Here is a 26,528-nt window from a genome sequence, read left to right as displayed (position 1 = left end):
AGCATCTGTCAAGAGCCCTAAAAAGGAGAACCAGGAAAACCGTTGTCCTTTTAAAGAACCTGTTTTTCAGATCTCAAGGATGTGCCTTGGTTACTATATTCAGTGGTTATGAATAATATTTTTTTTGTTCATGTTACCACCTGGTGTTATAAGTATGAAGGTAAATTGGCTATGGCACCTTTGTTCATCCTATTTGAGCTCAGTCTTATGTGTAATTGTATGTATAGAAGTAATACAAATGTTTTGTATAAATACTTAACTGTCTTTTTTGTTCACACAAACTTAAAATGTTAGAATATTAAATCATATTTATAACAGATGTACAACATTTGAACACAGAAAACACAAAGAAAACAAATCAACTGCCCATGCATTTTTTAAAGAATGTACTATTTGTCTTCTTGCTATTGATACAGCAAGCAAAAATATAAGTTGTTTTTATATTTATTTAATAACAGTGAAATGTCTGTGTGACTTTCCTGGGTCCTTCTGGTAAGGAATTCATAAATCAGTGTTTCCTGAAATTACATTTTCAAGTTGTCTTGACCTTAGGCTTGCTGAAATATGCGGAGTCTGCATCCTAAAAAAAAAAGATGATTCAGAAAATATATTACTGCTATTGTAGCTTAAATAAACCAGTTCAGGGATCTGTTTACACCCACTACTCACCAGTCCAGCTTTGAAGTTCTGCACACGTTTTTTACCCAGAATGTTTGTCACGTACCAGGCCAGAGTTGGAGTGTACTGCCACAAATAGCAGAAAAGTAGAAAGGGCTGCTCGGCGATCCACATCTCTTTCACATGGTTGGCCAGACCTACCAGAGTGAGGTGAACACAGCGCTCTGTAGACATCTTATGTGTCTGATCACCAGCTGTGGCCACAGGCTAAAGAGAAATTAAAACAAGTATTTTTTTAGCTAAGCACATGCAAAGGTATTTTGATATAATGATCGTTGATCAATGAGTCTAAGTGCAGATAATTGTTAAGTATTATGTACCGTTATATATATTTTTTTATTAATATTTGGAATTATCTCTATTTGTTGTCCATTGACTACTATGACATTCATGTGTATATATGTCTATCTCTTTCCTGCTCAACCAACAGTGAGTGTTTGGGGTGTGGCTACTGTGACAGACTGATCAAGAGGGTGTTGAACTGACTTGTTATATGGGCAAATAAATCACGTTCGGTTACAGAAGTGCAAGCCAATATTTGTGTAAGACTTGCTAAAGTATGCAGACAACGTGGTTCTTTTACACAATGGAGGAATTTGATGGAATGGTTAGATTTGAATCTAGACGCCGAACTTGCAGTTTTTCCTTCTCAACATTGTTAAAGTCAAGTTTTTCTACACGTTTTAGCTTTTTACTGTCAACCCACAGATAAAATAGTAAGGTTTTGTTATGATGATAAAATAATATTAAACCTGTGTTAAGGTGGTTCTGCAAAGGATTGCATTTGAAAATATGCTTTTTTTGTGATTCTGCTAGGTGACACTAATAGTGCAGAAATGGCAAACTTCACATTTAAACATAAAAAAAAACAACTGGTGCAAATACCTTGCCAAGCTCCTCTGTGATTGCATTCTGAACAATGCTTGATATTACAGGTCCGGGACAAATGGTACTGATGGTGATGTTCGGATAATCAGTGAGTTCTGTCCTCAGAGAGTTAAAGAAACCCTGGAGAAACACAACAAACCAGGAGCTTTTTATTATTATCTTTTATGACTTTTTAACAGACAATGCTGCATACGTGTTGGCCGATTCTCAGGGAATTCTGTCAATTTTCTCTCACCTGCACCGCATGCTTGCTCGCAGCATAACCTGTTGCCAGGGGCACCCCTACAAAGCCTGAAACGCTGCTGACGGTGGCTATGATACCACTACCACGGCGGATCATGTGGGGCAGCACCTGCTTAGTGACAGATACGGTGCCAAGGTAGTTGAGCTCCATAAGTGCCTGGTACACATCCACATCAGCCTCTGTGCACAGCGAACGCTGCGTCCGGCCTCCGTTGTTTATCAACACATCTATCTGAAAATGCAGACACACAGGTGTGTTTTCTACAAACTTGTCTCTGCAAATTTCTAAAGTTTGCATGTTTTATTGTCATGTGTATGTATGATCTTGATATCAGTATGATCTTGGGCTTACTGGTGCATTTTATGTTGAATAATTCACCCAAAAATGAAAAATGAGGATGAATAACAAACATAAATCATTTTGCTTTACAAGACATTAATTGACACACTTGAGTTGTGTGGATTATTGTGATGTCTTTATCAGCTGTTTGGATGGAATGCATTCACTGCAGAGGATTCATTGGTGAGCAAGTGATGTAATGCTAAATTTCTCCAAATCTGAAGAAACTCATCTATATCTTGGATGGCCTGAGGGTGAGTTAATTTTCAGCTAATGTTCATTTTTGGGTGAACTTTTCCTTTAACCAGTGCATACTTTCATTCTTAAGTGTTAATACTAGGAAATTCAATCAAAATCAGCATTCAGAAAATTACACTTTCTGGTGTTAGCAATGTTTTTGAAATAGAAGAAACAATAACAGAAACACTCTGAAGATTGGACACGAAATCCAGATGGCATTTACATCACCAAAGTGCTTCAGGGCTGCAGCAGTTTTTTCTAGATGTGATCCACGGTCCAACAAATCAAGTGGAAGGACTAGAATATCCTCATCTTTTAGAGAGAAGCGCTCTAACAGAAGGAGAGAAAGAGTGTATTTTTTGTCAGTAGGTCATGGTGTGGATGCTTTTAGTACATAACTGTCAAGTATCGATGGCAAAGATACTGGAGTATACACATTCAGGGTCACTTTGCAGCTCTGAGAGAAGAGACTTGAATTACAGTCTACTTAATTGACCCCTGAAGGGTTTTGTGTTTATTCCTGTCTCTCAAATGTTTCTCAGGACTGTTCATACCTAAACATGTGCGCTTTACCCTCTCCAGCTCATTCCCCCTGCGGGCAGACAGTACTAGCCGAGCACCGAGTGCTGCGAGCTGATAGGACAACTCCTCCCCGATGCCACTCGAGGCTCCGGTAATCCACACAACTTTGCCTCTCAACTTTAACTCTATAAAATGAAAATTAATTAATTAATAAATAAAGTTAAACACCATCACACTATATATTATTTAATTAATAATTATCAAAAGAGGTGTATAAAGGTATAGTAATGGCCAACAGAGCAGTATGAACTCCAGTATATAGGTCAGTCTAAGAAAAATAAAGTTATACAGTATATGGTGTGTATATATATATATATATATATATATATATATATATATATATATATATATATATGGTGAAGTGCAATGAGTTTAAATATTATATCAGATAAAAAATATTTTTAAGAACTAATACATTGTATTACGCAATCTCAAGCTAAATTAATACATTTGAATTATGCTGGGATATAATTGTGCCTTGTGAAATGGTTCACGGTAAGAGTGCGCTGACAGTTCTACATTTCATTTTATATTAAAACTTGGCTTGTGTGCAACTACAGCTACATTGTGCTTGTTATGGTGCAAGGTGTTTTTCAGAAGACATTTAACAGCTTGTAAAACACTTTTTTTTAATTAGATTTATGGTTGGGATAGAATATAAAGAGTTTGTACAGTATAAAAACCATTATCTTTATGGAAAGTCTACATGAAAACCCAACATTTGTGAGAATATAAAGACATTGTATAATAGCAACAGCTGTAATAGGTATTCTATAGTCTTTGAATATAAGCATGCAAATTAATGCAGACTTTATAATTTACTATAATGTTCCTGTCGCATACTGCCATGGTGACCTCTACACTACACTGGGCTGTTAGAGCACTTAACAGTCGTAGTTAACGAGAGTGCAAATTCCATAACCTTGCAGGAATGTCACACTTTGTTGCATAAATAGCCAGGTGTTGGTTGATTTTAGATTGCAAACATATTTCTGTGTATACATGTATATATACACATGTATGTCTATAAGCGATTGTGAATCATATTACCTGGGCTGCTGCCGAACCTTGCCGCCCATAGTAAAGTCAGATCAGCGTCTGCGAAGATGAAGCGTATAAACTGCGTTAGTAAATAAACTGCGCTTCCAGCGAGAATCACACAAAGCCAGCATATATCCAACATTTTTCTATAAACGCCGAGAAACTTTGCAAAAAGTAGCTATTTTACAGAGTAAAGTTGGTGGCTGAATGCGCTGGTAAATCTTGCGCAAGCTGATCCGTCAGTGTTACAACAACATGCTCTAACTGCTGCTTCTGAATCTGAACCAACACTACTGTGCCTGTGCTCAGTTCAGCCAACGACCCGGAAATACAGCACCTACAGCACGAGTCAAAGCCTTCCGGGTTAGTCTTCTGTTTTACAGTTTTTTTTAATTCACTTTGGTACTATTTTCACAAATAAGGTGTACATTTTCAAAACTCTTAGTACAAAAATCCAAACTGATCACACTTGTAACACAGCTAGTCATTCTTTCAAAACCTGATCTCATGCTTTAATTCAGTTGCACATGTTTTCATTCCATATAATCATCGTTTCAAACACAAGATTATTGTAATATGTAATGAGAACATTTGGTTTAATCACCGAAACACAACAGTATGATCTTCTTTCAGTTTAGTAATTTTAACATTCAGTTCATCCAACAGCAAACAATGGAAGATAGCCTACTGGTTTCAAATCGGCCTTAGAAGTGTTGAAATTAATGTGCTACAGTACTATAAAAGACAGATTACACCGTTTTCACATTAGGCAATACACTTTTATATACCAATATATTTAATACATTACCCAACACTTACATAATCTATAATTTCCAAAATATCCATCCTATGTGTAATCAAGTGAAGGATCAATTAAGACATCCTCTACAATAATTTGGGCAAATTAGTTTTTATTTTTCAGATATAATTGTAACATAGGCATACTTTCTATAATGAAACTTAACTTAATGAGAAGAAAACATAACATTTAGTGCACACATTACATTAATTTCGATCAAGCCTGTCTTGAGCATTTGGCCATAGATTCTCATCCACATCACAATGAATGTAATCATTGTTCAAGCACCTTGGAAAAAAACCTTTTGGCGTGGCGAATCCATGCTTGACATTGATCTACACTGATGTCATCACATGCATCATCCATGGCCTGAAGGAGGGTAGCACGCTCAAGGGGTTGGCGATCATAGACCATCCACCTCAATGCTGAAAAAAATTCCTCAATAGGGTTGAGGAAGGGAGAGTATGGAGGCAGGTAGAGGGTCATGAATCGGGGATGGGCCTGAAACCATGCTTGAACTACCTCTGCGTGGTGGAACCTGACATTGTCCCACACAATTACATAGGTGACCCCTTCACCTTGACAGGCTGGCTCAATTTCATTGAGAAACTCAAGATGTGCAGCATTATAGGAGCCAAGTAATGGCCTACGTCCTACAACACATTCTTCAGAGATAGCTGCGCACATGGAGAGGTTTCCTCCACGTTGTCCAGGCACTTGGACAGTGGCCCGTTGGCAGATGATGTTCCGTCCACGGCGAAGAGTTTTGGCCAGGTTAAAGCCCGCTTCATCAACAAAAATGTACTTGTGATGGTTCATATCAGCATCAAGCACCATAACCCTCTAAAAATATATATTTTGGTTAGTTCTTTTTACGGTGTTGTTCCAATATACATATAACGCAAGTGATGCATCAAATACAACAGTAATACAATATATAGTGCTGTACCTGTACATACTCAGCCCTTAGTTGTTTCACCCGGTCATTATTTCTTTCAAAAGGCACCAGTTAAATTTGTTTCATTTATACCTTGTGCCTCTTTAAAAGGCGGCCTATTGTTGGTAGGCTGATGGATGCCACATTGGCAAAGGTGTCATTGTTCTCCTCAATTGCCTGCTTTATTTCTGACAGCCATATATCATTCCTGGCCCTCACCATGTCCACCACTGCCCACTCTTGCTGGTCGGTCAGCACACGGCCACCGCTATGGGGTTTTCTGTCAATTCTAAGCATAGAACAGACTACCCTGTCAATAGATCATACTGTACGAATACTGCAAAATGTATGATGAATCTACATGCATTGCAATTTACTTAAATGTAATAGTATACATCCTCCACACTTACCGGTTTTCTTGGCGAAAAGTTCGGATGATAGAACTGACAGTTGATCTTTTTAGATTTGGATCAACTAATCTGGCAGCCTCTAGTAAGGCCTCGGTTCACCACATGGTCAACGATGATGGCCCGGACTTCATTAGAGACAACAGTTCTGCCTCCCTCTCTCTGATGACCAACTCTTTGCCGGGCCCCATGCCCACCTCTCTGACCTCTCTGTTGGGGCCCATGCCCACTTCTCTGACCTCTCTGTTGGGGTGCACCTCCCTGACGGATCCCTTGTCCACAAGCTCTTTCTATTCCTTGCTGTCTATCCTGCTCCATGTTGAAAGAAATTGCCAGTGTTTACACCCCCACTTTTGTATAGTGACCAATTGTGGTTACCACTATGTGAAATCAATTAGCAATAACGAGTATTCATCATGTGTGGTTACACATAATTTATATGTTCGTACAAACACGCATTTTTATTTCTGTAGTTCTCAAAATCCATATACTGTATATTGCTGACAAACCAATTTAAAATCTATAGGTTTACCAAACGGTTCAGTGATTAACTATTAAGATCAGTTGGATTAAATAATAGACAAATGTATTAAACTGAACGAGAAGAGATGCAAATCTGAAATGTTTGAAAAAAGTGCACTTTTGATGATCTGTTGTGATATTAGTAAATAGATGGATAGATAGACAGACAGACAGACAGACAGACAGACAGATAGATAGATAGATAGATAGATAGATAGATAGATAGAAACGTGGAGCTCTTAGACATTTGTTAACCTCTTAAATCAAATGTATTAGAAATAATTGCATTAGGCAGCTTGAACTATATAGTTTGACACCTGTTTTCTTTTCTCATTTCTATTTTCCACCTAACATTGAAATCCATTTAAGTGTGTATAAAAGGGGCTTTTTGTTTAGTCATGTTAGATAAAAAAAAAAAATAAAAAAAAAAAAAAGTCCATTGCTTGAGAGTTGAAGGATGCAAGACTGGTGATGGAGGCTTACTGGTAAGGGTACAGAGGGATGATGAATGAACGATGGATAGGGAAGGATGCGATGGTGATGACAGAATGATGTACAGATGGAGGGGTGATGTTGATGGAGAGATGATGATGATGGTGATGTCATTCTTTTAAGTGCGCAGCCCTGCTGAATCCACATCCGGGTCCTGCGCTGCTGCTGGTGTGCAGAGATTCGGTCCCGATCGCAGCGGACCAAAATAGCGGTCAAACCCGACAATTTACACGTCCAGGACGCAGCATAAATGGGAATTATGCATCCCTGGTTTAAACAGATAAGGGTGATCCGCTCTTTCACAGACTGAATGCAGAGCAAAATAATCCGCCAGCCTGTCTCTCTCTCACCACCGCCGTGCTCAGTTTATATCTCTCTCTTTCTTTTCGTCCTTCTCTTTTATCTGTTTTTTAGCTTCTCCGCAAAAGAACTGACCAGGAATTATTTTTAGTGGGTAAGTTTTTGTGCTTTTGTTATTTACCTATGCGAATGGCAGAGTTAGCCTTTTAGCATGTAAGCTAAGGGAGTAAGCGGGTGTTGTGTGATCTGCGGGCTGACCTGTCGCATGTGGCCGTCGCATGGTGCGCTGAGGGCCGCAGGTGTGACAACCTAAGCCCGAGGCTTAATTTGGCCTCTCGTTAGCATTTAGCTTACTAGATTGTCTGACCTCAAACCATAGACGTGAGTATCTGCCAGGCTCTTAGTTCATTGTCTTTCCTGATTACATTCACTAGCCTTTTTCACTTTGTCTAAAATAAATGTTTCAGTCAAACTGAAGGGACCCAAACGTCAGTATTAGCATAAAGCTAGCGCGGTAACAGGCTCGCTACACGATGACGTAATGCGGAATAGAGACGCGTGAACATGCGGCAGACTTTCAGTTCACTGCTGTTCAGCACTAACAAGGGCAAAGAACATTGATTGCTGATATCTCACTGTAAAGAGTGAATGTACTCTAGCAGTAAACCCAATCTGCAGTTGACCTGTCAAATATAGAGGGGTCAAAGCTGAAGTTTTATAAATCTCATTGGTTTGTTGTTTAGAGTCTGTAGTGATAGATGGTGGTATCTGTACTTTATGGAAGCATATGGGTAGCAAAATTTGTTTTGAAATGTAATATATGCAATATGTAAAATGGCCATTTCTGTATTTAAATTTACATTTTCCTATACATCTGCAACATTTAGTGCAAAATTAAAATAAAAATTCAATTGTATAATTTACAGCAAGGTGCAGCAAAATGATTGTAAAAATGGTGATTTAAATGTTTTTTATTTTTCTTAAATGCATTGACAGTTACACTTAAGACATTTCAATTACATTTTCATTAAATACCCTGCGATCAGTTTAGACTAGTCAATGTGGAATTGAAAATGCTTTCTGAGCCGATCATGCCCCAAACCTGTCAATCATTAAATCAAGGTAGGGCTCAGCAACAAGACGCACAATAGGTCAGTATTCCCCATTAACCAAACGCTTTTCACCTGCCTCAACATCTCTCTCTGTTTACACTCTGATTGATGCACATAAGCAGACAGTGCAATTCTACAATTCTACACTTTTACCTATTTGCTACCATACTTTATTCTTCTCCTATAATAGATTGGGTGTCTCTGAGCATTTAAAAGAAACCTCTTTTAGATTTCTGTATAAATGTATATACTTGTTTTTTCATGAATATATTTTACAACAATACAAAGAGCAATTTGTAACATTTTACCAGATTTTAGACTTAATCACTTTTATTTGTAAATAAAATACTGCTGAATTATCCACTAACCTAGTTTAGAATAATATTGTCAATTTATTTAAAATATTTTTTCATTTGTTATTTTTTTGGTTGTGTACATTGATAAAAAAAAAACTGCTGGTATTGGATTGGATCGGTATCTGCAGAAATTTTCAGGATCAGATCGGTTCTGAAAAAATGATATTGTTGCATCCCTACTGTATATATTTGTATGCATCAGTTGAAGTGTAAAACATTGATAGATGCTGAGGCAGGTGAAAAGCGTTTGATTAATGGGGAATATATCATTTTATATATCGTATAGATTATCGTATTGTTATCATTGCCGATATATTGGCGCTGCAAATCCACACCAAATTTGGGGGATCCCTTTAGCTCAAAGAACCCTCTCAAACATATAATGATTGAACGTCTAGAGGCCCTCTTTCGAATGAGACCAAACCCGTGTCGATAGCCCTCGGGGTTCAGGAGTTACGGGTGGTTAAATTCACGGTCAGCCATTTAAACTGTTTCATCATATGACTCCAGCTCGAGTTGGTCAGCTACATGCCATCTTTATGTATTGACAAATCTCCAGGGCTGTCATTCTGGCATGACTATTGGGGTTTCGTTTCCGACACACGCTGTACGCGGTAGACCAATCCAGATCTCTCTACAGAGTCTGGACCAATCACAATCTCTCTACGGAGTATGGACCAATCACAAAAGACTGCGCCATCTGACCAATCACAGCAGTGAGGGCTCACAGAGGAGGTGTTGTTTGAACTGATGGTTTGAACTGCTTCGCACGAGTTGTTTATGAATCATTTAAAAATGAGGACAAATTAAATCTATTTTCTGAGAAAACTGACATGTTTTTTGACCTTGCATGCATGTAACTTGTAACAACTTGTTTAAGGAGACTCGTAAAACAATATTAGCAACCTTAAAAATGGCATAATACAGTTTACACTTTACAGTCGGCCCCTGTTACTTTTTTCAAATCCATTTCATTCAAATGTGCAGCTATTTAAAAAGAAAAGATCTTTTGCTACTCCCATTTCATTAACTCATGTTATCAATGTTATCAGTAGGCATTGTCAATTTTTCCTGTTCTTATTTAATCGATAACCTACATTAAATTGGCTTTAATGTTCACATATGAGAACTATACTACAGAACTAATTTTTCTCGACTGTCAACATGAGTAAGCCTATTTTGCTTATCACTCATCTCTGCAAAGATTAAAAAGTTGTTAAACATTTACTTTTTGCAATTTCAAAAGGGTTAACATTTCAAAAGTTGTAACATTTGAACAGGGTTGTTGAACTGTGCAGATGATGGGTGTGGGAATATAAGATTACTTTAAAGTTGCTATAATATCATTTCTGTACCGCTAGTGTCATCACCAAACAGAATTGTCTTTCAATGTTGAGACAGACATATCATCCTGCCCTAAACATATACCACTGCATATGGCTTATCTAATTTGTAATAAAAATAGCAACCGCATTTTAAAATGTGATTTGAAAAAAAGCCTCATGTTTGCTGTGCTTGTTTGTGGAGATGCACAGTTTGGCCACACATTTTGTGATTTATATATTATTGTTGATGTTATCTGAAAAAGACAGTGAATTTTTATTAGTAGTAGTTGAAGTAGTGGTAATTATATAAAGAAGTGCTTGTGAAGTTGGTGGTAGGTTGTGAAAATTTTGAAATTTGGTACCATGACTACACTGTACTGTATTAATTTTTCAGTGAATTGTGCGGCCATATATCTGGCCCATTTGGGATGTGAATAGCAACTAGTATGGTGCTGTTAGTGTTTTTTTCTATGTTGCTCATCACTCTCAAACTTTCTTTTCTAGATTCCTAAGCAGCAGTGATGGGTGCATTTCTGGACAAGCCAAAGATGGAAAAACACAATGTCCATGGTGAAGGCAACAGCCTGCGCTATGGCCTGAGCAGCATGCAGGGCTGGCGTGTAGAGATGGAGGATGCGCATACTGCTGTCATCGGTCTGCCCAATGGCTTGGACCCCTGGTCATTCTTTGCTGTTTACGACGGGCATGCAGGATCGCAGGTGGCACGTTACTGCTGCGAGCACCTCCTGGAGCACATCACCAGCAACCCTGACTTTCAGGGCGGAGGAGGAGGTCCACCAGTGGAGCCCAGTGTGGATAGCGTGAAATCTGGAATCCGTACTGGTTTCCTGCAGATCGATGATCACATGCGTCAGATCTCAGAGAAGAAGCACGGTGGTGCTGACCGCAGTGGCTCGACGGCTGTCGGTGTGATGATCTCACCCCGCCACATCTATTTTATCAACTGTGGAGACTCGCGAGGTTTGCTGAGCCGTGGAGGGGCTGTGCACTTCTTCACACAGGACCACAAACCCAGCAACCCCTTGGAGAAGGAGAGGATCCAGAACGCTGGGGGATCTGTGATGATCCAACGTGTCAATGGGTCCCTGGCAGTGTCCAGGGCTCTGGGGGACTTTGACTATAAGTGTGTTCATGGTAAGGGTCCCACGGAGCAGCTGGTGTCACCGGAGCCCGAGGTGTATGCTATCGAGCGGTCAGAGGCGGAGGATGAGTTTATTGTTCTTGCTTGTGACGGGATTTGGGATGTGATGGCCAATGAGGAGCTGTGCGATTTTGTTCGTTCACGACTGGAGGTGACTGATGATCTGGAGAGGGTCTGCAATGAAATTGTAGATACCTGTTTGTATAAGGTGAGTGTAAACAGACTTTTACCAGCCAGTCAGATGAATGCCTTTGTCTATTAAAAATACAGTGAAAGGCGATAAATAATTTCAAATAACTGCTGTCCTTACAAACTTACTGTTCATCAATGCATACTGAAAAAAACCTAACTCAGTTTCGATTAAATATTTTTAACATTGATGAAAATTAGAAATGTTTCTTGAGCACCAAATGAGCATATTAGAACGATCATGTGATACTGAAGACTGGAGTAATTGCGGGTGATGAGGCTCCATTTGCATCAGGTGTGCCTCATCACACGCCACCAGCCCTGGTTCTTCCAGCGCCCCATCCTCTCTCACACACCCACTCCTCTCAGGAGCCTGGTGGAGGGCGGCGATTAAGGGATGGGGTGACGATAATTAAAGGGGAGGCAGCCGACTCATCACAACAGTTATTTAAAACTCTGTATTGTACTGTATCAAATAAACTTTGATCAAATAAATGCAGCCTTGGTGAGCATAAGAGACTTCTTTCAAAGATAAAAAAATCTTAAGACCTCAAACTTTTGTACCCCTGAAACTTATTGGACTTTTTTTATAATAAGCAAAATTAAGGAAGTTTAATGTGATGCAAACAAATTTTGTAATAAGTAATGGAAAATTTGATGTTCTTGTTTCTAATTATATATACATTTTAATAGCTTTATCTACTTCAGTAGTATACAAGGAACATATGTAACCCAGCTGTATTGAACACAAGTGTTTTTTTTTTCTTTTAATTTCTGTACTAACTGAGAGATGGTTCATAACACAATTCTTCCAATTCTAAAACTTGTCTCACATTTTTCCACAGTGTTTCATTGATATTAAATTTTGATGAACCTCTCCCTTCTTCTGTGTTTGGACAGGGAAGTCGTGACAACATGAGTGTTGTGTTGGTGTGTTTTGTTAGTGCACCGAAGGTTTCCCCTGAAGCTGTCAAAAGGGAAGCGGAGCTTGATAAATACCTAGAGAGCCGAGTAGAAGGTATGAGCTAACCTTTACAAGCCTTCTGCTATTAAATGGAATCAGTAATTCAGCTGGGACAAACTTTTTTGCTCCGAATTGTTGATATAACAGAGATCCTGAAGAGGCAGGGGGATGAAGGTGTTCCCGACCTGGTACATGTGATGCGCACGTTAGCATCTGATAGTATCCCCAACCTACCACCTGGAGGAGAGCTGGCCAGCAAGTGAGTAATACAAAATCTCGGTTTCTCTTTACTTTAAGTTTCAAATCCTAGTGACCTGTCCATCCCACATTTTGTTAACCATTAGTGGGTAATTCTCACAGAACCTTTCAATAACACAGTAACATTCAAAAGGTTGGGGTTAGCTAAGACACGAAAGAGACTTGGGTCTGCACCAACAGCTCTTTAGTGGCTGTACTTGAAGAATCACATGTGAAGTTCCATTTTGGTTTTAATGAAGCAGCTCAGTAGGTTTTGCTACAGAGGTGATGTTTCCTTCCCCTTTCTTTCTTTCTTTCTTTCTTTCTTTCTTTCTTTCTTTCTTTCTTCACTCAGAAGATTACACCTGTCTCTGTTTTTGTCATAGACGGAGTGTAATTGAAGCAGTATACAACAAACTTAACCCATACAGGAACGAGGATACAGTGAGTACATCAGCCTGACTATGTGTATAAATGCTGGGATGTTTGCTTGCAAGATTTAACTGTTTTGTTCTAGAATTAAGTTGCATTGCACGGTTTTATTGTTTTGTCATCTTAAGTGTTCCAGAGTATCGTTTTTTTTCTCTCATTTGTGCATGTTTCCATACTATTCCATATTATCCTCTCTCATCTGCTAGTGTTGGATAGGCTGAGCTGTGCTTTGGAAAGAGTTTTGGTTGAGTGCAGGGTTGAGCCCCTCAAATTTTATATTTAAAAGAATAAAAACTTAAACACTTAAAGTTTGATTTAATAATTTGTATTAAATTGATTGAATGATTATAGCTTTCTTGGCTCAGTTAAGTTCTTGATCTGAAAAGAACTTAATTACATAAGATCTGATGCTACTGTATAGGGTTGTTATGGTATTAAATTCCAATAGTCAATACCAGTAATATCTGCTAATTCTCCAATAGAATCAATTTCAATACAAATTTCAAGAACAAAAAGAATGTTATCTAACACACTTTATTTAAAAGAATAAACATTATAAAATATTTGCATTTACAATTAAAACAGTGACATGTAATCAAGTGTCATTTTTAAAGTTTTTATAAGTAATAACTTCAAAGTAAATGACCAACAATAGGAAAAATAAAACTAGACAAGAATTTTGACCAAGAAGTGCTTTTGAATGTTTATAAACATAGCTGCATTTAACCCTGAAGGGTGATTGCTCTTTATGATAGTGGACTTTTAAAGCATCGATTACAAAAGTGAGTTGGCACCTGGTACTACCAGTGCCTTAGAAAGACTGGTGTATAATTTTTTTCTTCTTATCTATTTATTTATTTTCCAAATATGGACTTTCTAAAGATACTTTTGGCATCCCTAGTGGCAAATGCATTGTGATTTGTGATTTTATTTATTTTCAACAAACTGATTGTGTATATTCGTTTTTGTTTCATATAGACTTGACTGAAAATCAGGCACCTTGGGTGCTCTTTACTTCAGCACTCAGCACTTGATTCTGATGCTTTTCATGACTACCAACCTTGACCTGCCACACCTCAGGCTGTTCTTCCAGTTCATGTATTTTTACAAACCGGTTCAAGCCTTCCCAAAATATTCATGTCATATTCATGTCATATTTATGTTTATAAGGGGCAGTTCAGCCTGCTGAAGTGTGAACCCTGATTGGTTGGTGTGCATATTGATGGGCTTATGCTGTTTGATCCATTGGTGATATTTTTCTTTCTTTTGGGGTGGTGCTTTGCTTTTAGGTGTAGTCTCATAGATCGCTGGGGCTGGGTACACCCTTACAGGAACCTGTAGGTTTTTGAGGAAGAGTTTTTAAAAATGTATATATTCAGTTTACAGTTCTACAAAATAATGAGGGTCCCTGTGAACTGGTGTAAAAAGGCCCAGAGAAGCTGTTGTGACTTTAATGCTTTTATTCCAAATACAGGACTTGCATTTGAATTGTCTTAGCAACAGTTTTAGTCCAATAACTGAGCAAATCTGAATTTAGGAAACTGTTACAATAGAACCACAATAAATCTGTCTTTTGGATCACTCTGGACCAAAATATGTATATCATTGATATAGGGCACTGTGATATAACCAAAACTGAGATCTCAATTGCTTTTATTCTTTTTTTTCCATATTCAGTGTAGTATGTGTTTTTCCCCAACCCAGGGAAGCATCCTCTCAAGTAATAGTAATAAACAGCAGTATTTACATACCTAAACACTACCATCCAAAAGTTTGGAATCAGCTAGATTTAAAATTAATAAATGAAGACCGATATTCCCATTGTTAAAAAAAAAAATCCATTACAAATAAATGCAGTTCTTTTGAACTTTCTGTTAGTCAAAGAATCCTTAAGTATAGTTTCCACAGAAACGTTAAGCATTACAACTGTTTTCAATAGATCGTAATAAGAAATGTTTCTTGAACACCAAATCAGCAGATTAGCATGATTTCTGAAGGATCATGAGACACTCAAGACTGGTGTAATGATGCTGAAAATTCAGCTTCACCATCACAGGAATGAATTACAATGTAAAATAGAAAATATCTATTTAAAATTTTTGGTAATATGTGGTAATGTTACTGTTTTACTGTATATTCAATTGATCAAATAAATGATTAAATACAGCCTTGGTGAGCAATGTCTTTAAAAAACCTTTTAAACTTTTGAGTGGTAGATTATATAATCAGTTAAATCCTTGCAAATCATAACTATGTAATTTATAGCCCTAAATGTATGTAATAATTGCCTACCTTTCAGCATCACAGTGATACTAGCTTAATTATTAAATTTTTAAATACCTATCCTGCAGTCTACATGTTTATCTGTAGCATATGTCTCAAGTCTGTTCATACTTGTGGCAGTTTTGTCTCGGGAGTTCGCCACTCTAACCAAGTGATTGATGCACCACAAAATCTCCAAATAGACTGTTGGCACACAAGCAGCATCAAGTGCTGTAATTTTCTGTCAATTGCAATCAGCGTATCAGTCTGGCCATTTAAACCCAAGTTTTGGATCTCTCCATCATTTCCATCAACATTTCCTAGAATCATTCCTGATTTATCTTCACCTGTGTTTCATACTGTGTCTCACACAAACATGCTTTTTCCTGAGTGGTTGGCAGTTGGAGCTTGGTGGGATCTCACAAGCTGCTCTCCTCCTCTCTCCATTCAAGGATTCTGCATCCACAGATGACATGTGGTAGCCCCGTCCCTTTAAACACTGCACAGAGTTTACAACCCTCCAGAACCATGCACAACAAGCTTTCGTACAGGACCCGGCACCAGAACCCTGCACAAGAACCCTCAACTACTACAGAACCCTCACAAGAACCTACTACAGCCCAGCTCAGCTGCTCTGGACTGTTCGGAGGAAGAAGAGGAAGGGAATGAGGGCTCCCTCCCCTTGTTCACATAATGTTCCCTCTCAGTGCTAGGCAATGTTACCTTCTGGAAATGTTCTGCATACTCTTCTGACCCAATTCACTCTTTTCCCTAATCCTTTTATCCTTAACATCACCCTCTTAAAAAAAACAATATATATATATTTTTTTTTTTTTCATTTAAATTTTAAATATTTTTTTGGTGTAATTAATTTCATTCACATTTCCTTGTGTGTTTGTATATTTCAGCTTTTATTTTTGTGAAGTGCAATTGTCTTGTACAAAGAAAAGCCTGTATCAAATGCAGCTTTAATTTTAAGTTGATAAAAATAGAAAAAAAGGCACACCTTTATTGCCCTGCCTGCTTTTGTTTCCTCTCCAACCGCTGAAGCCCAGCACATCTGCTTCTCATCTGCTTTCCTTTCACCCCCCCCCCTTTTTTAAACAAAATATAACTTTTTGTATTGTTACTTTTTAAGTGAAACGGGTAAATTATATGGGCTCACAGTACAGTAAGCTTTTTTGTAAATCTCACTGCACAGTTGACAGTAATCGTTATGTTCTCTCAGTATTACTGTTTTTCTTTTTCTGGTGGGGTGGGTCTTTGATTTTCGCCCCTTGTTTTTTTCTGTCTCTGAGGAAACCGCTTTAACTTAAACGAAGCTGAAATTGTGTGCGTGGTTGTGTGTGTGAGAGAATGAGTGAGTCTTATGAGAAATGCAAGAGGTAAGAGGATGCATGTTTGATCCATCAAACTGTTTCCGTAGTGCAAATTTTGTGTGTGATTCTGTTACCTGATGTGCTAACCCTGATCCTCTCTCTTATCATCAACACTAGGACCCTTCTCTACAGTGTTCTGCACTAATGCAGCTTCTTGATTTGTTTTAAGTTGGTCTAGGAACATTGTAAATGATCTCCTGCACTTGCTGGAAAATAATTAAGAACTGGGACAGGCCCTATTAAGTGTATTTATGTGTGTGTTTGGTTATCATATGGTCTGAATGGATGTGTGAGATTGCATGATTATTGTGCTTAAAATTATGTGGGTTTTAATGGGAATATTTAGGCTTTTGACACAAATATATAAGGCTTTAGCTATAGTGCTCGATCACCCATCTGCACTGCTGAGAGAGTGATGAGTGAATGCTTTCTGAGATTAACACTCAACTCATATTTTTCTTCTACTTAAACCATTCGCTTCATCTCGTGTTGATTTATGTTATCGGTTTCTTTTTTTTTCTCGATGTGGTGATTTCTATCTTTTACTCTCTCTGGCTTTCTCTCTTTTCAAAGAACAAATACAGTGAGCTGGCCTGGTTTTCGCCTGAGCCTGCATGTGTTCCTCTGACCAATAGGGAGCGCAACAGAGTACTGTTTGCTGCTAAAGTGTGTGATTGAATCAGTCGTTCATTCATTTGAATGCTCTTAGTTAATATTATCCCACACCTTTTCCCCAAATGCTGTATGTAACCTAGTTCTGAATTAATTTAACTTTTTTATATTTTTCAGAGAGATTGTCACTTGTTCATTTGTCCTGATTGTCTGAACCTGTAAAATCATCACCCCCCCTCCCCCCGTCCTTATATTTACAAACTAAATTTTACGTATGGAATAGATTATATGAACAGGAATTCCCTTGCATTTAAATAAATATAAATTAGCTTTTTAGTCTAATCCTGTGCATTTGCATACTGAAAAAACTACTTTGAGCCCTCTCGTGAACCTCACAGGGTGATTTATTAAACTAATATTGTAACAAAATGACAATCTAACAGTGTATGGCTAATGTTAATGGAAAAATCTCCCTGGATCCTCTATGCTTTCGGCTTGTGTTATAACACAGGCATAAAGATCGTTGTGTTTGTGTGTGGATTGGTGAGCTGTGTGTTTTCCCAGTGGAATCTGGAATGTTGTGTTATAGGAGATTCACGAAATGAATCTAAAATGAACACGATGTTTTAGGATGGTCTTAGAGACCAGGATATGTTCATGTGTCTTTAAGCTTTTTTGGATCCACAAAGCTATGTGGAATCACTTTAGGAATGTAGACACGAGGAACGAAGACTCTTAATAGGATTCTGTTGGCTTGCTTAACCCTCAGTCTGGTCTTATTCAGGCTTAAAAATCACTTTAAAAATTATCAAATGATGTGTGACTTGTTTTAAAAAAGAAAAAAGCGTTTTGTTGTATATGCAGTTTTGAGATTCATGGACTGCTACTATACAAATTCTCCTTTTTTTGTAAGACTTCCAGATGGTTTTTAGATGGGGTGGGGATGGGGGTCAAAAATACAGAATTTTTTTTTTTTTTTTTTTTTTTTTTTTGCGAGATGGTCATAAGCACAGGTCTGTTAAGTGAGGAGAGGTTATGGCTTACAGTCAAACATTAAAGCCCAGTTATAGATGATAGAGATGTTTATGAATGTGTTTTTACTAAGTCTTGTCACTGAAGTTGACAAGGGCATTTTGCAAGGAATTCAATGACACATGAACTATCGCATTTGTTAATGGCGCATAGATATTTTGCTAAATATGCATCACAAACCCTTTGATGCTATGTATTTTTGGTTTATGCACTGAAATCCTATTTCTGTGGTCTCTTGCTCTGTAGTGTTAGCTTGGTAGCTCATTTCAGTTTAAATTATCCGGACCTGCCTTCTAATGTATAAACCAAGTGATTAATGCAGCCTTAATGCCTTTTGCAAAACCCCACCCCCAAACCCTTGGGCTTTACTCCTATATTACAGAGCTCTGTATGCAAACACACCACAATTTTTTGCTAAAGGGAGCTAAATTTTATAGCAGTGTGTAGTTCCGTGGTTCGGCCTCTTAAGACACACGTATGTTATTTTACTCTGGTGAAATCCCACCTCCTACCCCAACAGGATTATTTTGCTGATGTCAGTCATCTGCTGTCCACATAAGCTAAGCTATTTTTGTTAAACAATTGATATGTATATTTGTATTCATTTATAAATATGTACACAAAATAAAGTGAATAATCAAGGATAATCTCTCCTCCCTGTAACCCACTGTGACCCACTGGTCATCCTCTTAACTGTTCCACTGTCCATTTTTGTTGTTTTAATCTTTTCAGACTGGAAATAAACCTATTTTATTTGAAGAAAAAGTGTAATTGTTTTTTATGTTGCCTTTTCTACAAGAAGGGCTGTTATTGTATGTTTTTTTTGGTGATTATGAAATGACAGCTCACAATGAAATATGCTAAATAGAAATTCTAATAAAAATTTGTTATTTTGCCTATTTTAAAAGCAGTGCTCAGAAATTATACACAGGAATGCATCATCAAAAATTATCAATGCAATTGATCTAAAGTGACAGTAAAGACATTTAAAATATTGCTATTTCAAATAAATTCTGTTCTTAAACTTTTTATATTTATCAAAGAATACTGAAAAAAGAAATTTAGCATGGTTTCAAAAATATTAAGCAGGACAGTAGTTTTCAGCAATAACGAGAAATGTTTGAGCACAAAATCAGCATGAAGTCTCAAGTGACACTGAAGACTGGAGAAATGGCTGCTGAAAATACAGCTTTGCCTTCACAGTAATTAATTACATGTATTTTTGCTGCAATATTGATTAAACAAATGCAAGCCTTGGTGAGTGCATCTTTAGGGATTTCTTTCAAAAAAAAAAGGTTTCTTTTGTTTTGCTAATCTTTACACTGACCACCAGTATGATCCGAAATTTGTGCTTGAAGCTGCACTTAATTTTGTTACCATGTCTTGTGCTTTTGGGTTTTCTGAGACCCATAATTTAAAGTAAATGTAAAAGCAGTTGTAATGTGACTTTCTTTTTGTGTTTTGAGATTTCAGGTGGATTTGGCCTCATGTTTCTGAAGGGAGGGCCAGTAAAAAAAAAACAAGAAAGATGGCTTCAGATGAAATTCGGTTTCAGATATAGAAAAAAGTGCTCCAGTTTATTTACAATATACTGTTTATTTTCAAGCAACATAACCTAAATATGATTCATATAATGTTCACAGCATTTCAGTCACAGTGATCTTTTCCCCTTACTTTGGGAACCAGCTATGCGATTTATTATAGCCAGTCTACTGTGTCCTTGAAGTTATTAAAACACTTTCATTTTAGAGATGAATGGCTGGTCTCTATTTAACAGATTTTTCATTTGCCTTTCATATGTTGATGAATTTGTAATATGAGTATTGATGCCTCATTTTGACATCAGTCTTAAAATGAGAAAGCAAACGTACATCTTTTGTGCTAAATCTTTTATACTTTACATTGGTCAATTAAAAAGGGTTGGTAGTGGAAAGATTGGCGGGAGCTCTTAAAGATTGCTTTGTTTTTAATTATGAGAGACACTTCTGCATTTTAGAAAAAGCAAGAAAAAGGAGTATCGCTTCTCAGGCAAACTTTTAATTGTAGTCACTCTTATAACATTCAATGTTCCTATTTGGGTGATGTCAGCCAATCTATTTTATAGATCTGAAAAGTTCTACTTTATTTTGTCTTTAAGCAGCCAGGTGGGGGCAGTGTGAGTTGGAAAAAAGAAAGTGGCTTGAAGTGGGGCCACTGTCAAAACCAGTTTAGAATGAAGAGAATATGAAGGAATATTAAGTCGCTGGTGTATATCTTTTGCAATAGCCCAAAAAACATTGTGTGTGTCAAAATTATTGATTATTGTACATTTCCTACTGTTAATATATCAAAACTTAATTTCTGATTAGTAATATGCATGGCTAAGAATTCATTTGGACAACTTCAAAGGTGATTTTTTTTTGCACCCTAAGATTCCTGATTTTCAAATAGTTGTATTTCAGCCAAATATTGTCTGATCCTAATAGACCATACATCCATGGAAAGCTTATTTATTCAGATTCAGATTATCTATAAATCTCTTTTTTTTTTTAATTTAAACTTAAGACTGGTTTTGTGGTCCAGGGTCACAAATAGCTGCAGCAAAATGGAAATTGATTAATGTTTGATCCTCTCAAATTTAATCTAAAGTATCCATAAGTCTAACTCTGATAAAATTTCATTTTGCATGTGTACCAGTGAATGCTGCTAAGGTAGATATTGAGTAGTACATTCAAACATTCACCTAGGATCTACAAGAAGCGAATTTAAGAGATAGTTTACTCAAAAATGAAAATTCTTTCATTCTTTTTTACTTTTTTTCCCTGTGAAATGCAAAAGAAGATTTGATCATTTTTTCAAAGTTTTTTTCAAGGTGTTTGGTTTCCAAAATGATTTAAAATATCTTCCTGTTCTATAGAAGAAAGAAATTCATACAGGTTTGGAACAAGTACAGCAACAATACAGCATTGCGTAGAAGGGACACGACTCCATTATCTCTGAAATCTGTCACTTAGACTGGCTAAAATTTGCAGACGGACTCTGACGTTTGGCAACTGGTGTCTTTAAACCAGACAATCTGTACATGCTGTGTCATGTAGTGTTGTACTATGCTGAGAAGAGAAGTTTTCAATGCACGTATACAGCATTTCTATTCACAATATAATTATAGACAGCAGTAGATTGCAGAAAATCTACTGCTAAAGTGAGTGAACATCGGGAAAGCAGCTGGACCTGATGGGATTTCTGGCCGTGTTCTGAGGTCCTGTGCTGGTCAGCTAGCTGGTTTGTTAACATCCATTTTTAATGAGTCCCTTGCTATCTCGGTGGTTTCCAACTTCTTTAACAAATCTGTAACCATCCCTTTGCCTAAGCACAATAACCCCTCTTGCCTGAATGACTATTGTCCAGTTGCCCTCACGTCAGTAGTCATGAAGGTCTTTGAGAGACTTGTAAAGAACAACATTTGCTCCTCCATGCCTGATACTTTGGACCCTAATCTTTGCCCCAATAGATCTACTGATGCCAGCTTTCATGTCTTGCACTCTTCACTCATGCACATTGACCGCAACAATGGGAACTATGTAAGGCTGCTATTCATCGAAAGCTCGCTTTCAATACCTAGTCCCCATCAGGCTAGCTTCTAAACTCATGGACCTTGGCCTGAATTCTTCACTCTGCGACTGGATTTTAGACTTACTCACTGGTAGACCTCAAGTGGTGATGGAAGGCCAATTCACCTCCAACACCGTCACCCTGAATGAGGAAGCACCACAGGGTTGTGTCCTGAGTCATCTGCTCTACTCTCTTTACACACAACACATGGCATCTTCCCACATCCCCACATCTATTATAAAATTTGCTAATGATACTGTGGTTCTGGGCTTCATTTCCAACAGAGAGTCCGCATACTTGGATGAGGTAGAGAAAATTGAAATCATGGTGCCAGGACAATTGTCTCTATCTGAATGTGAGCAAAACTAAAGAGCTGATTGTGGACTTCAGGAAGAGACAGCAGCAGCCCTATACTCCTCTCATGATCAGTAGGACCCCTGTGGAGAGGGTGAGCAGCTTCAAGTACCTTGGTGTAAACATCTCTGGGGACCTGACTTGGACTTCAGACATTCAAACTAGGGTTAATAAAGGCAGGCAAAGACTGTACCATCTGCGACAGCTGAGGAAATTCAGGATTTCACCAGGAATCCTGAACACTTTCTATTCAGGGACCATAGAAAGTGTATTAACTCAGTGTATCTCAGTGTGGCACGGGAACAGCTCCAGTCAAGACTGCAAAGCCCTGCAGAGAATTGTGCACTTAACTGAGTACATCTCAGGGTCTGCTCTCCCCTCTCTGCAGGACATCCACCTCAAACACTGCAAAAGCAGAACTGTTAAAATCAAGGACTCCAACCACCCTGGTAACTGTCTTTTCATTTTGCTGTTATCTGGTAAGTGCTTCCATAGCCTGATGGCAAAAACTGAAAAACTTGGGAGGAGCTTCCTCCCGCAGGCCATCAGTTCCTAAACTCAAACTCAGTCTCTTAACATCAACATGACTTCACTTAATAATCAATAAGATATTTACAACCCGAATTCCGGAAAAGTTGGGACGTTTTTTAAATTTTAATAAAATGAAAACTAAAGGAATTTCAAATCACATGAGCCAATGTTTTATTCACAATAGAACATAGATAACGTAGCAAATGTTTAAACTGAGAAATTTTACACTTTTATCCACTTAATTAGCTCATTTAAAATTTAATGCCTGCTACAGGTCTCAAAAAAGTTGGCACGGGGGCAACAAATGGCTAAAAAAGCAAGCAGTTTTGAAAAGATTCAGCTGGGAGAACATCTAGTGATTAATTAAGTTAATTGATATCAGGTCTGTAACATGATTAGCTATAAAAGTTTTGTCTTAGAGAAGCAGAGTCTCTCAGAAGTAAAGATGGGCAGAGGCTCTCCAATCTGTGAAAGACTGCGTAAAAAAATTGTGGAAAACTTTAAAAACAATGTTCCTCAACGTCAAATTGCAAAGGCTTTGCAAATCTCATCATCTACAGTGCATAACATCATCAAAAGATTCAGAGAAACTGGAGAAATCTCTGTGCGTAAGGGACAAGGCCGGAGACCTTTATTGGATGCCCGTGGTCTTCGGGCTCTCAGACGACACTGCATCACTCATCGGCATGATTGTGTCAATGACATTACTAAATGGGCCCAGGAATACTTTCAGAAACCACTGTCGGTAAACACAATCCGCCGTGCCATCAGCAGATGCCAACTAAAGCTCTATCATGCAAAAAGGAAGCCATATGTGAACATGGTCCAGAAGCGCCGTCGTGTCCTGTGGGCCAAGGCTCATTTAAAATGGACTATTTCAAAGTGGAATAGTGTTTTATGGTCAGACGAGTCCAAATTTGACATTCTTGTTGGAAATCACGGACGCCGTGTCCTCCGGGCTAAAGAGGAGGGAGACCTTCCAGCATGTTATCAGCGTTCAGTTCAAAAGCCAGCATCTCTGATGGTATGGGGGTGCATAAGTGCATACGGTATGGGCAGCTTGCATGTTTTGGAAGGCTCTGTGAATGCTGAAAGGTATATAAAGGTTTTAGAGCAACATATGCTTCCCTCCAAACAACGTCTATTTCAGGGAAGGCCTTGTTTATTTCAGCAGGACAATGCAAAACCACATACTGCAGCTATAACAACAGCATGGCTTCGTCGTAGAAGAGTCCGGGTGCTAACCTGGCCTGCCTGCAGTCCAGATCTTTCACCTATAGAGAACATTTGGCGCATCATTAAACGAAAAATACGTCAAAGACGACCACGAACTCTTCAGCAGCTGGAAATCTATATAAGGCAAGAATGGGACCAAATTCCAACAGCAAAACTCCAGCAACTCATAGCCTCAATGCCCAGACGTCTTCAAACTGTTTTGAAAAGAAAAGGAGATGCTACACCATGGTAAACATGCCCCGTCCCAACTATTTTGAGACCTGTAGCAGAAATCAAAATTGAAATGAGCTCATTTTGTGCATAAAATTGTAAACTTTCTCAGTTTAAACATTTGCTATGTTATCTATGTTCTATTGTAAATAAAATATTGGCTCATGTGATTTGAAAGTCTTTTAGTTTTCATTTTATTAAAATTTAAAAAACGTCCCAACTTTTCCGGAATTCGGGTTGTAATATACTGACATTGTAACTTGGACACAGCAATTTCTGTAATTTTTATGTATTTACTTTTTTTTTCACCGTTTAACGCTGAATGTCATGGAATTTGTCAAATTTTGAATGAACTAATAAAAAAGTAGGTCAATATACTTAGATCAAATCATGATATGGTCTAGTATTTGTAAATACTAAGCCGTAAAAGTCCATTTAAATATGAATACTGCATGTTCCGTGTGTCTCTTTTAATGAATGGTGCAGACACAAGGTTTCATTTACTGCACTAAAGCACATGATGCTCCCAGTGATTTCAGCATCTGCCGTCTTACTAAAATAAGGATGTAAACACATGTAGAACATCTCCAGAACTGCTCTTAGAGTTGCTTCATGAGCATTTGACTGTTTGATTTAAGTAAAACTAGCTTCATATGATATACACAGAACTATAAAGGTTGCTGTCCTCCTGTCACAGCAACCTTTCAAAATAACAGTCCGGTTTGATTTGAAGACATTGTGCCTATTACTATTTTTCAGTCGAATGTATGTAGCTTACTACCAATACTAAAATGAAACCAACATTATTTTTTAAAGGAATAATCACACAACATTTCTTCCATCTTTTAATTTTAATAGTACATTTCCTTTGTTTACCAAAAAATAACTTTTCAATAATTATAAGATAAAGTAATTAAATTTTTTAACTTATAACCAGAAAAAAGTAATTACACATCACAGAATTTCTGAAGGGAAAAAGAATCATAAAAAGCTTCTTAAAAAAGAAAAGAAAATTATGTTATAATAAGACATGCTAAAAGTGCAGAATATGGTAACAATAAAATATATGGTAAGAAAAAATTGTATTTCATAGAGGCCTATACATGTAGTTTTTGTTAAACTTTAAATAAATTGATGTGGAAATCTAAGTTTCATGATTTTATTAAGACATCCTTTTTGATTAATAAAATGTAATTTAACTATTAAAAAGGAGTTGAAAAAAAAACAGAATTAAAAAAAACATAAACAGAAAAATTTGAATTTGGAAAAAAAAAAGGATTTCATAGGGCCCTAAGCCTTGTTTTTTCTGTTATACTGTATGTGCATGTGTATGTTTGCAAGGATGACTTGTATCCCTCTGCTGCAGCTGCCCGGATTCATCCCAGTCATACAAAACAGCTCAGCCAGCCGATAACAGACAGATAATATTGACTCTGCTATTACACTTCTGTTCTCTTTTGTATCTCTTCTTTCTTATTCTCTCATGCTTCTCTCAACAGTTATCACTCTATTTTGCTGTACACAGTGTGTCGTTCTTAGCAACTGAAGAGCACTGCTTTGTGAACAAATGTAGTGAAATTTGCTCTTTCTGTTTAAACCTTATTAAAAGCTCTTGGGTGTGTTTTTAACTTACTCTCTAGAGATTGAGTTTTGGGATGTGCATTTCTCTACCAGCCAGTGTTTTTTATTTGTATGTATTTGCTTTGACTGGCTGCTGAGATTGTATTTTAACCATTAGCATGCTCTGTTGTGCTCTTCTCAGAATGGCATGTGCATTTCTGTAGTCAATTCTTTCTATTCTTCTCCTCCAGGATCCAGACATCCTTTTCCTCCGAGGTTTCTGCTAGAATCAGCACAAGTCCTCTCCTCTTCTTTCTCCTTTTCTCCATACTTCTCTCCTTTTGTCTGTTTATGCTTTTAAGGCTTATGCTTTTTAGAGTTGATAACTTTAGAAGATCTTGAGAATGAGCATTATGATGTTTAGCACTCGCACAGGTAGTTTTGCGTCTCTGTGATGGTTGTTTTTAGGATTTAGCTTACATTTAGTCTCACTGAATATATCATATTCTTTCAGA

General features: G+C 37.5%; 2 protein-coding genes across 5 annotated transcripts; one reads left to right on the top strand and one right to left on the bottom strand.

Moving 5' to 3' along the window:
• Window positions 1–48: 48 nt before the first annotated feature.
• dhrs7 (dehydrogenase/reductase (SDR family) member 7) lies at window positions 49–7,875 on the bottom strand. 2 transcript variants are annotated; one of them, XM_059566047.1, is made up of 8 exons: window positions 7,728–7,875; window positions 4,022–4,069; window positions 2,944–3,096; window positions 2,613–2,719; window positions 1,802–2,041; window positions 1,564–1,686; window positions 670–885; window positions 49–580 (listed from the first exon to the last, which is right to left on the bottom strand). In XM_059566047.1, exons 1-8 carry the CDS (start codon window positions 7,747–7,749, stop codon window positions 533–535), a joined length of 957 nt encoding a protein of 318 aa, XP_059422030.1. In that variant the 5' UTR covers window positions 7,750–7,875; the 3' UTR covers window positions 49–532. The 2 variants fall into 2 exon arrangements, with proteins under 2 accessions (XP_059422030.1, XP_059422029.1); XM_059566046.1 differs by lacking the exon at window positions 7,728–7,875 and having other exon boundaries at window positions 4,022–4,302.
• On the top strand, window positions 7,291–26,454 carry ppm1aa (protein phosphatase, Mg2+/Mn2+ dependent, 1Aa). Of its 3 annotated transcripts, none has more exons than XM_059566043.1 (6): window positions 7,291–7,623; window positions 10,767–11,632; window positions 12,514–12,631; window positions 12,725–12,836; window positions 13,201–13,258; window positions 26,265–26,454. In XM_059566043.1, exons 2-6 carry the CDS (start codon window positions 10,784–10,786, stop codon window positions 26,298–26,300), a joined length of 1,173 nt encoding a protein of 390 aa, XP_059422026.1. In that variant the 5' UTR covers window positions 7,291–7,623; window positions 10,767–10,783; the 3' UTR covers window positions 26,301–26,454. The 3 variants fall into 3 exon arrangements, with proteins under 3 accessions (XP_059422026.1, XP_059422027.1, XP_059422028.1); XM_059566044.1 differs by lacking the exon at window positions 26,265–26,454 and adding an exon at window positions 15,961–16,330 and having other exon boundaries at window positions 7,292–7,623; XM_059566045.1 differs by lacking the exon at window positions 26,265–26,454 and adding an exon at window positions 14,225–15,412 and having other exon boundaries at window positions 7,293–7,623.
• The last annotated feature ends 74 nt before the right edge of the window (window positions 26,455–26,528 follow it).

This window comes from Carassius carassius, chromosome 14 (assembly GCF_963082965.1).
Source record: "Carassius carassius chromosome 14, fCarCar2.1, whole genome shotgun sequence".
In the NCBI taxonomy this organism is placed as follows: domain Eukaryota; kingdom Metazoa; phylum Chordata; class Actinopteri; order Cypriniformes; family Cyprinidae; genus Carassius; species Carassius carassius.
Note: the sequence above shows the minus strand (reverse complement) of the source record. Positions and strands in the feature narration are given on the sequence as shown.